This window comes from Echinops telfairi, unplaced genomic scaffold (genome assembly GCF_000313985.2).
Source record: "Echinops telfairi isolate 266 unplaced genomic scaffold, ASM31398v2 ScPeMD7_9;HRSCAF=40, whole genome shotgun sequence".
NCBI lineage: Eukaryota > Metazoa > Chordata > Mammalia > Afrosoricida > Tenrecidae > Echinops > Echinops telfairi.
In genome coordinates, this window is record NW_022103906.1 from 48,756,724 (window position 1) to 48,768,504 (window position 11,781).

Consider the following 11,781-nt stretch of genomic DNA (forward strand, 5'->3'; position numbering starts at 1 on the left):
GTTAAGCATAGTTCCTTTTCTGAAATTATTCTAACTACCAGTGAAATAAACTTAATAAAAGATTAGTGAATTTATTTCAATGTTGAATAGCTCTAAGACGGGGAAAAAAACTGAATTGAGCACCAAATTCTGTCAATTTTGGAAAGCTACACTAAAAGTAAAAATAAAAGTAAAAGATTAGAAACTGACAACCCTATTTCCTGCAATTACAAGGATCAATCTATCTTAAATGGCTGATGGTCCTGTAAACACGTGCTTCTGAATAAGTCATATTGATCATATTTGAGAAGAAGAGAAGCGTATAGCACCGAAGGAATGCCGGTGTTACAGACTTTGCATATGTCTATCCAAATATTCCCAGTGAAGCATAAAACAATTTACAATGGAAACGGTTTTGCTGTCTATCAGAACAAGCTGAATATAAAAAAAAGAAGAAGAAAGTTCATTCAAAAGTGATGGGCGTTTAGCATTATATATTCCTGGGGATTGCGTGGGGTCTTCTGCGCATATTCCAGTTATTTAACAAAATTATATGTTATCTATTAATTTAATGAAATGGTTTATTCACTGACCCAAAGAAGAGTATTATCAATTCCTGGATGAATGGATGAAAGAAATATTAGAAAACAAACTACAACAATGCAGATGTGTCTGAACTAAAACCATCCCTATTTTATTAAGGTTGAAAATCGTGCTATGTAATAATTGTTTTTCTATTTCCTTTTCACCAACTCTCTCACTGATAATATAAGCATCTAGGATTGTTTTCCAATATCTGGGTATTTTAAATTTTCATTTGTAGTATTCATCACTTTGCTGAGTTCTTGCTCAATAAATAGACTACTTCGTCTTTTTTTGGCTAACACATCTAATAGAATTATGCTGCAGTTGGTGCCTTGAAATTTTACTTGACACCCTTCTGATTAAAATAAATATTTTAAGATATCGTTTTTGAAATATAGAGATAACTCACTTAGACTGAGTTCTTGAGCCCAGAAAGCAACATTGCCTTAGTAGAAGGTCTGCATTTGATCGTCCTGCTAGACCAGTTCATTTACACTGATCCACACAGGCTGTGTGTCAGCAAACAATGAAGGTCAAATAACTGTTTTGAGTGATGTCAAGAGAATGAAGTTTCAAATGCTCTGTCTCCAACTCATTCCTACATCTAGGTATCAACTCTCACAGTCAGGAAATTATTGTTCATATCTGTCCTAAATCGTTCACCTTGTAGCATAAACTAATTTCATTTCTTAGGTCGGTGCAAGAGGTTACCTTCACAAAATGAAAAATAAGAATTAATAAGGTTATATCAACTGTGTGGATCATGTCATAATAATCGACTCCAAGAAGGATCATAAAACAAGTTGCAAACTATCCTTCCCTGGTGAATACAGAACTATTTTGAGAATAGTCACATGCCCAGTTGGCTCAAGTAAAAGATATTAGCAACCACATATTTCCATGTGTTGGATGGCAACAGTTATGTGAAAATAAAATACATTTTATATAAATCAATAATACTCCAAAAACAATTTACTCATCAGTTTCCGCTTCTTCCTGTTGTGTGGTAATAGTTTTGGTATTTGCTGAACAAATGGACACAATAATAATGCACCAGCGAAAACATAAAATATATTTTTAACTGCTGCAATGTAAAATAAGTCAACATTATCTCTCTTCAAGAATATGTAACTTACTCTATGTTCGCAAGTGTATTTTTAGGATTACTGAAATCTGCAATGATTTAATTAATTTTTAATTTCCCTGAAGAATATAGTCATAGATTGCTGTATTGAGACAATGTGTTATCTTACAGTGATGACATTGATATAGCCATTACAAGGTTCCATTTTCATTTACTTAACTTATATGTAAATAGCTTGCTTGGATAAAGAAAGATTTTCCTTCCAGATTTGGAAAAAAAAGGCTAACTTTTCTGTAAATTAAAAACACAGGCAACAAATGTATAGATGTGCTTTACACAATTGATCTATGTATTGTGATAAATTGTACGAGCCCCAATAAATTGATTAATTAAAAAATAAAAAATAAAAGTTGATTCTGCTAAAAAAAAAAAAAAAAACACAGGCTATGAATGAAAAATCAAAAACTAAGTACCATGTGGATGGTGTGAGCCTGGGCAGTGTTTTATTCTGTTGTATAAGCATCACTCTGAGTGGTACCCAGCGCAAAGGAATCTAACAACACTGCAGTGGAAAAGGAAATGATCATCCCAAAGATGGTGGGAGCGTTCACATTTTAGCCCAGTGAGTTTCAAATTAGATAACTCCACGGGTGACAGAAACCTTCTGGCCTTGAGGATCATCTTGAGCACAAAGGTGATTTTTTTCCATTATTTCTCTTGAGTGGCTTCTACAGATTTGAACTCAGCATAGGACAAAGGACATGGTAGCGGGAGGCATGCAGTCATGCATTTAAATATATTTTTTCTAATTAAAATATACTTGTGAAGTTTACATGAATGGACCAGAAAACCCCCTTGATTTTGCGGCTGGTAGAATTCTGACTCAATGAAATGAACAAACTGGCTTTTTCATTCATGAGTTTTAGAAAGATACCTTAACATAGAACCCGAGTTCAAATTTCAAAACTTGTTTTATAAAACAAAGCAAAACACTATTTATATCTTTTGAAATGATAGTTAATTTTTAAAAATTATCAGCAGACTGAAAAACATTACTGCCATAGCTGCTAGTTTGTCTAATAATTACAGCAGCATAAAAGGTCCCACGCAATATAAACTTCGTTTTTATATGGTATGTGACTCTCAGACTTCAGGCAGAAAATATGGATACAGACCTTCGAAGAACAGACACATGGGGGCAACTTTTGTGATCCCTCTTGACATCAGTGCTAAAATATGCCCACAAGGAAAGGCAGAACAGAGGCAAGCCCTGAGATAAAGCATAGGTTCAGCTGCACTAACAGGGCATTTCATAAATTATTAATTTGCTGTTTTTGTCCCCACTTACACTTCAATCCATTTCCATACTCGAATTTATTGATCTATGTTTCTGAATCTGTCCCTATGATCAATTATTTTATCTAACCCAGAACCTGGCTGACTCATGCCCATCTTTACTTTGACATCAGGGTTGAATTTGTCTTTATGTAGTTGTTTATTTCATAACCATTTTTCAAAGTATACATTGAATTGAAAATTTAAAAGTGGAACCAGTGGAGCCAACTCAAATTTCTCCACATACACACAACTATATCATCAATCACACCATTAGGAGTTTTGCTTTCTGAACGGTTAGCCATTCTGCCTCCAGATTTTTGGACATGTGACAATAGAGGTGTCAAGCGGTGATAGTGAGATATGTACCTGTCCCTTCCTGGATTCTGTGTTGAGTTGCAATTGGGTACAAGTAAAGTCAGAAAGAAACTACTGTCACTCAATTAATACATTATAGTCTTTTTTTTTTTTTACATTATAGTCTTAAGAGTAAAATAAAAGATTTAAAACCCAGTATAGGCTTCTCAATAGAGTTTAACTAGACAGCTTTAGACTCACTCCTGAGGATGCAAAGTTCTAACGAATAATCGCAACTTGGTCAACAAGTGGAAAATACCTGCATAAATGGAGGTCTCCACACAAGGTCAGGCTCATTTCAAAGCATAGTTAGGAATTTTAATATTCTATCAGAAAATATAAACTTAGCCAACAAATTTTGCTGAAGCAACTAATTTTTCCATTGAGTTACCCATTGGCTTATAATACAGGTTCAAGAAGCTCAGGCAAATTTTATTAATCTAGATTATTTATAATGGCATAGCACAAATTGAACAATCAACTTTTATTATCAACTTATTAATTCTCATGAAAAAGAGGTTTGATTTCTTATTTATCTTCTATTAGAGAAAACGCACTATCTCATAACAACACTATCTCTCTACACAGGAAAAATTCCAAAGTTTAAATTCAGCCATGCGGTATGTTACCTAAAAGCAAGATACAGATTTCAACGCTCCACATATATTGTTTCACAGTCATCACTGTTTCATAACATAAATCTAGATAGAAATATTGTTGCTAAATACAGCTTTAATCTCTTAGATCCCCAGATATAACAAGCAATAATTAATATTTGCTGCTTAAGGGGTTTGAAAGTTGCTAATGAACTGAAAGGCTACAGTCTCTCATGACCTAAATTCTAACACTCAAGTGACACATAGTGATATCATAAAAGTGGATGACTAAACATATTGAATGAAGATTTGAAATGATCAATTTAGGAGTCTCAAGCTATGCACTTAAGTAAAAATTACATTGAATAAAAGCAATATAGTTAAATTATGTTTGAACTGCAAGCAGTAGGTTTAAAATCATAGTGGTACTTACCACAGTGAAATTCATTACTTTCAATATCCATATTGTCACGGCTAAGTTAACTATCATGGTAACCAACAGCAGAAGGACAAAGAAGTATAAGCACCTCTTTCGCCATCCATAAATCCCCACTGGGTACAATTGTGCATTCTCAGTCCGTGGCAGATGATTCTGTTGTGTTGCTAGTATATATTGTTCACGTGTCATCTGGGGAAAAAATGAAAAAAAAAGAAAGAAAAGAAAACACACATTCAAAATAAAACCAAGTTGTTGTTGTTTTAATCCAAAGATATAACAGTAATGGTTACAAAATGAGTGCTTAATTAGTTGTTGTGTGATAAAATGTTTCAAGAGCTCTCAAGTCATTAAAATCAGAGTTGTTTATTAGACTTGTTTAATTGATTAACATTTCTACAAGATATATATTCTTTACAATCACGTCTACCAATCCCAGTGGGTTTTTTTGTTTTTCTGGCTCTTCTTCTTACCTAGGTAAACATTGCAAGTCCTCAATATAGGTAGAATTTTAGGGTTATAGATGACTATAATAATGAATAAAAATAAATAGAAAATAAGAATAAATAAGAGTTATCTATTCTTTCTGGTTAAATATTTAGGCATAGCTCAACTATATTACAATCTCTATATAAGGACATAACTATCTAAATACAAATATATAAAAATCTGTCAGTAAATATGTTAGTTTATATTTACATGAATGCATAAAAGTAAATAGTATTCTATGTAATTATATAGACTTAGCTAACTTCATCTATTATTTGGCATTTCTATTATTTATTTGTTTTACAATGAGTTAGAAAAATGGAAATCTAAAGCAATACAAAATAAAAGAGCATTATAACCTACTGTGCTATAAAATAATAAATTTTATACTCATAAAAGCAGAAGCCAATTAAGAAGCGAGGATTGTATTTCTTGATAATATAGAAACATATATTCTCAAATTAACTTTAAATTAATTGTTTACTGTCTGATACAGTTTAGACAGATATATAAGAACATTAAAATGTATATTGGATATATATTATATAGTAATATATTTATTACTGAAAAGACAGAGTTTTATAAAATACGTTCTATAAAAAATTATTTTCAGCTTTTTCTTCATTTTTTCCTATTTACTTTTCTTTTCAATATCAATTAACTAGTACAGCAACACAAATAATATTAAGTAAATAATAACAACTAAAAATGATATGAATAAGGAAAAAATAGCCTAAAGTAAATTGCTTTTGGTATAACATATATCAAAACAGCACTAAATTATACTATTGATTTATGAAGTCTCATTTTAAATAATATTGAGTCATTCATTTGAAAATTACAAAAATTAATTTAAATTTCTTATTTGGCCTTTCCACAACTTTTGTTTTAATAATGGAGACCTTGCAGTGTGATGGGTTATGTGTTGTACTGTGAAATTCAAGTTCAGAAGTCCAAATCTACTAACTGCTCTGCATGAAATAAATGAAGCTTCCTGCTCCCATAAAGTCTAACCTCAGAGAGCCGAAGGGACGGTTGTGTCCTGTACAGTATGATTACTATGAGAGCGCTTTGATTTAGGTTTTGGTGGCATAATGGGTTATGGATTAGTCTGTTAACAGCAGAGTCAGCAGTTCAAGTGCACCTTTCACTCAGTAGGAAAAGAGGATGCTTTCTAGTCCGCTACAGCCTTGGAGACCCAAAAGGTTCGTTTTCCTCTGTCCTACAAGGTCACCATGAGTAGGAAATGGCTCAATTCAGTGATTTTGTTTGTTATAATTTAATCGCTGTAATTAAAATAGGCAATTATGCAGTGTTCAGTATTATTTTATTTAATCATATAATAATTCATTTCATTACAAATTATATAAGTTAAATCTTAACTTTAAATTTTAAATTCTTCATCAGTAAGGATTAAAGTTTTCACATATGACCAATAGAAAATGTCTTCACAATCTAAAGGATTCTATCTCTATTATCATGAATATTATTTAAAACAATATAGAATGTTTCCTTGAAACTAACAATAAGACTATGGTATTTAATTAGATTTCTGTATGGTAGAGAAATATAACATACCAAGTATTTTGTAAGTTACACGTTAGAGCAGATAGCAACACACTGATGAAATTTGATGAAAATTTTATGGTTCTGACAATGGCTATGATTACAAAGTAAAAACTTTAAAAAAAGAATAAATGGACTCTTGTTTTACATGCCCTTGGGTAACTTCAAGTAGACAGTGATTTTAAAAAGCAAATGAACATCCTAAAACAGTAGGCCTGTGTGAGATCATTCTGGCAACTACTATGTTAATCTCCTTTTTTTGCTTTCTACTTTACCAAGCATAATGTCCTTTCCACACCCCAACCCCCAGATTTTCCAGGCATATTGTTATTGTTCTTATGTGCCATATAGCCAATTTCAATTCATAGCAACATTAAATAAGAGAATAAAATGGCCACTCGGTGTTCTGTAATATTTATGATAGTAAATCACCAGATCCTTTCTTCCCCAGACCCGCCTGTAGGTTTACTCATGACCTTTTGTTAGCAGCCAAACACTGAACCACTGCACCAAGAGAAGATTAAAATCACCAGGACTTGGTTTTGCCACCTCAATCATCAAAGCAGCATTTTTGATTTTTAAGATTTTAGAAGTCTGTTATGATAAGTTGCCCAATAAAACATATGTGATTTCTAACTGCTTCTCTCATGGACTTTGTGCATTCAGGTAAAATGATATTCTTCCAAATTCAGTATTTTCTCTACATATCATGACGTTACTTATTAGTCTAATTATAAGGATTTTTGTTTCTTTATGTTTTTAGATAATCCACATTAAAACTTTAGTCTTTGCCCCTTATCAGTAAGAGTTCATGTTATCTACACTTTCAGCAAACAAGGTTGTGGCATCTCCATAACACGGATTACTAGTGAGTTTCCCTCATCCTGATGCTGCCTTATAAAGTTCAGCTTGTCACATTATTTTTCAGCAGACAGATTTAAAAAGTATTATGAGAGAATACAACCCTTCCACTGGCACAAAGAAATTTAAAGAAAAGACCACTAAAGAGCCAAGAGAAGAAATAATGCCACAGGATCCCCATACTGGTGTAGACGAGAGCGCCAGAGACCTGGCTAGTGAACCCCAGAATCAAGCGACTTGTAGCTTTTGAATTTGAAAACTTGCAAATAAAATGCTGGTCCTCTCTGGGCCATTCATTCCTCTTAATCTCATATTAAAGATTCTTTTTCTAGAGCATTCTATTTCTCCAAGGTCTATTAAGGCATGAAGGTAAGAGCAGAGTGCTTTAAGAAATAAGTGAGAATTTAAGAGTCTCTAATATAAAACACAAACTACAAAGAAAATGGTCTTTCAGCAATGAGAATAAATTTCTTTTTGTGTGTGCATAAAACAACAGAGATTTACTTTGTAAATCTAACAAACACATTCCATAATTTCTAAGAACAAATTATATAATAAAACTCCAAATTAAAGGGTCAAGGAAACAAGAGAAGCCATAGTCATTGAATTAAAACTCTCTTATCATTTCAAGGTATTCAGTGGTATTTCCTTAAATGACATCAAACTTCACATTATTTGTTATTTATAAGTCTTCTTCATCCATGTTGAAAAGAGAAAGCATCAAGGTTAGTATTTGTTTGTTCCTAGAAAGTTCCTATTTCTTAAAGCTGTTCGAGACCACATGAAGGCAGTCAGTGGCCCTTCCTGTGCATTAGTGAATGAAAGCAGCACCAGGTTCTAGCTAAGATTAAGCAAGCTAGCCTAAACTTGAATGTTTTCAATCTCATCTTAAAACGTTATCTAATCAATGTTCACATGTTAACTACAATTTGTAATGGCATTGCCTCCTTGGCATTGTGAGAACCCTGTAAGTAAAAGAGAAGGGTTGTTTTAAGTTAGTATTCTAAGTGTATATTATCCTAAAACAACCTTGTGAAACAAATATGCAATTAGGTGTTATTTTCTTTTATGTATATAAATAGATTTCCAAAAAGAATGAGAGAAAGCCAGAGAGATGGAAAGAGAGAAAGAAAAAGGATATGGTAAATTTTCAGGTTTATTTCTTTTTCTGTATGACAGTCCGCAATTCAAAATCAATACCTCCAAAAAGATGTCCTCTATTACTGAGTGACCTTATATGCCACAGATTAAGCATGGCCTGGTCCTGGACAAGTCTCACAATTTTGTTATGTTTGAACCAATGTACCAATTCATAATGTTGAGGGTTGTTTCGCTCTTCTCTCTCTCTCTCTCTCTTTCTCTCTCTCTCGTCTGACTCTGCACTTTATCAAACATGGTGTCCTTCTCCAGGGAATGATCCCTTTGAATAACATGTCCAAAATGTGTGCGGTAACGTCTCACTGCCCTCATGTCTCAAGTGCATGTCAGCTGTACTTTTAAGACAGATACATTCTTTCTTCTGGCAGTCCATGGTAAATTCAATATTCTTCACCAATAATTAAATCAAAAGCATCCATTATTTTCTGGTATGTCTTATTCATTGTTCAGCTTCCATATGCATAGGAGGTGATTGCATACTTTGGCTCAGACAGTAGCATCTTTGCTTTTTAGCACTTTAAAATGAAGCAGTGCAATTCATTATTTACTTTCTAGTCTACTGCTTATACAAGCATTGATTGTGGATAAAGATAAAGTAAAATTCTTGACATATGCAATCCTTTATTATAAAGTTTCTTATGGCTTCAGTTGTGAGGATTTTTGTTTTCTTTGTGTTGAATTATAATGAATACTGGTGCATAATCTTTGATTTTCATCAATAGTGTGGTAGTTATATAATTGGGTATCAATTTGAGGATTCCAAGTGAAGGGGTAGAGTTGAGCCTATCGATCAGGTAGTCGCTGATGACCCCATTTGGAGGAGCTAGAAAGATAATAGCTCTCTGGAGGCAGGACACATACTCACTTCCTGAGAGACGCTTTACTGACAAGACACATGGCACTACTCTGAGAGAGTCCATAACCTGGGAGCTGAAGGAGACGCATGGAGACTACTGCCAATACTGAGATACATCTATAGCCACTGGCTCCACAACACTTTGCACCCACTGGCCTGTGATCTTCCTGCATTGAGCATCATTGTATGTGTTCTGTGAGAAAGAAAATGACTATAGATTGGTATCAGACATATCGTCCAATATCTGCCTTATGGACTTGATCTGGACTGAGATGGGATGTTTTCTCAATATTCAATTGCTCTTGTATTTAAAGCTCTTTCATATAAACATATCCTCCCTAGATTTGTTTCTCTAGTCTACACAGACTAACACAAGTAGGTACTCCAAATCTTTGGTTTCTGCCAGCTAGTTTTGGTCAAGTGCACACTAAAGGATGTAAAGGAGTGTGCAGTTGACCAAATCCCTGGGTAATTCTTATCCAAGATTCTTGGCCTAGGCAAATGGAGGAAGATCTAGACATGCTCTATATCCAGAAAGTTGGATGATGGGTACTGGGGCAAATGAGTAGAAGAAATCCATATTTTTGCTCTTTCCTAATAAAAGTAATCCAGTAGAAAGCAGAACATTTCAAACAATATCATATTGACAATGGTTATTGATTTAATACCTCAATCACACATGCAGTACTTTCGGGTCAATTCTGACTCACGGGGTTCCTATAGGACCGACTATAATTTTCCCTCAGGATTTCTGAGGCTGTAATTTTTCCTGTAGAAGAAAACCTCAACTTTCTCCCACGGTGTGGTTGGTGGGTTCAGACTGATAACACCGCCTTTCTCAGCCAGCTGTAATCCACTGCACCACCAGGGCTCCTTTGAAATAGTCAAAGGTCAAGCAATTCTTTCTGGTGCAATGACTCTGTACATTTCTTCTATCTTTGGTGTTTCCTACATCTTTCAGTATAGTGCTCATAGACACCTTCAATAATGCTAGGCAAGGCTCATAGACACCTTCAATAATGCTAAGCAAGGCAGTTGTCCCAGCTTGAATAAAGGCTGAGCCTGTTGTGACTGAGAGGAAGACTGGATTGTCTACTCCCAATGACATTAACAGTCTTGAAAATGACAGGGGCAGTTCTTCCCTGCCTTACTGGTTTGCTGTGAGTCAGCATTGACCGGATGGCCACTAGTTTAGTGTTTCGGTTTGGTTCAAACCTACATATGATTATAATACTATGTCTTCTTGTGTTAGCATTTGAAATTCCCTGATCATCTTTTTTATTTCATTTTTCCAATTCACTTTAGTTTCTCTAGATTCAAGAACAAGTTTCAAAGTCTCTTCTAACATCCACTTTAAAAAAAAAGTAATCTTTCCTGTCACCTTAATGGCATTTTGTTTTCTTCACATGTAAGCTTCTTCATGCCATTCCACAACTCATCAGATCTTTGGTCATTACTGTTCAAAGAGTTAAATCTGTCCTTGAGATGGTGTCTTACCTTAAGAGGGATCTACTGAAGAGAGGCTCAGGTGGGCTTCCTTCAAAGTTGTCCAGCTTAAACCTGAACTTTCACGTGAACAACTGATGGCTGCTCTATAATCAATTCTGAGCCTTGTTCAGGATGATAATGAGCCCCTCCCTGTACTTCCTTATTTATATGCAGTGGATTTGATTTCTCTCCCATTCGGAGGTTTATAAGTATAGTCACCATTTATGTTTATTGAGAAAAGCATTTGAAATGAATAAATTTTCAGTTTGCTTAATTCTTTCATTCAATCATTGGCATTGTCTCTAAGACGATATTTTCCAAATACTGATCCTTCCCTTTTGTTTCCACTTTTCTAATTGTAACCACCACTAATTATCAAGCATCTTGATTTATTTTTGGTTCATTGCAGACTAAAGAAGTTGATGGAAATCTTCAATATCTTCATCTCTGATTGTAATGGTTAGTGTATAAATTTGTATAGCAGTTATATTAACTGACCTTCATTATAGGCCAGCACTGTACTTTATGACAGATATTGAAATGTTCATGTCGATGCCATTCTTCCTCAATTTGTCAATCCTGGCGAAGTAAACTATAATTGCCTTATTCAAAAATGGTTATTGATATTCCATTTCAGCTCAAGGATGTCTAGATTATGGATTTTTATTTATTCTATTTAATTTTGCCAAATTCCAAATCACCTAGTTTCATACTTCATACATTCTGCAACCTGATTATCAGTGGAGTTGAGTCTCTTCATTTTGAGTTACACTACATCCCTGAAGGAAGGTTCTCGAAGTTCTGTTCCCCTGTGTCATTAAGCTCAGTTCTACTCCCAGGAGGCAGCGCTTCACTAGTCATACTGTATGTGCCTTCCACCAGAGGGGCTTATCTTCTGATGCATATCAGGCAATGCTCAGCCACTATTCCTAAGGTTTCCAGTAGGTACTTTTCAGATGTAGTCCACTTTTCCCTTCTTCCTCATCTGTCC

At 34.2% G+C, this 11,781-nt stretch overlaps 1 protein-coding gene across 1 annotated transcript in view; it reads right to left on the minus strand.

The window, feature by feature from the left end:
• Positions 1–4,564, minus strand: part of SGCZ (sarcoglycan zeta) — a 444,274-nt gene extending 439,710 nt beyond the window's left edge. Inside the window, exon 1 of the mRNA XM_004696179.2 lies at positions 4,370–4,564. Within this exon, the coding sequence (XP_004696236.1) occupies positions 4,370–4,564 (195 nt within the window). The remainder of the gene's footprint in view (positions 1–4,369) is intronic.
• Between the last annotated feature and the right edge of the window lie 7,217 nt (positions 4,565–11,781).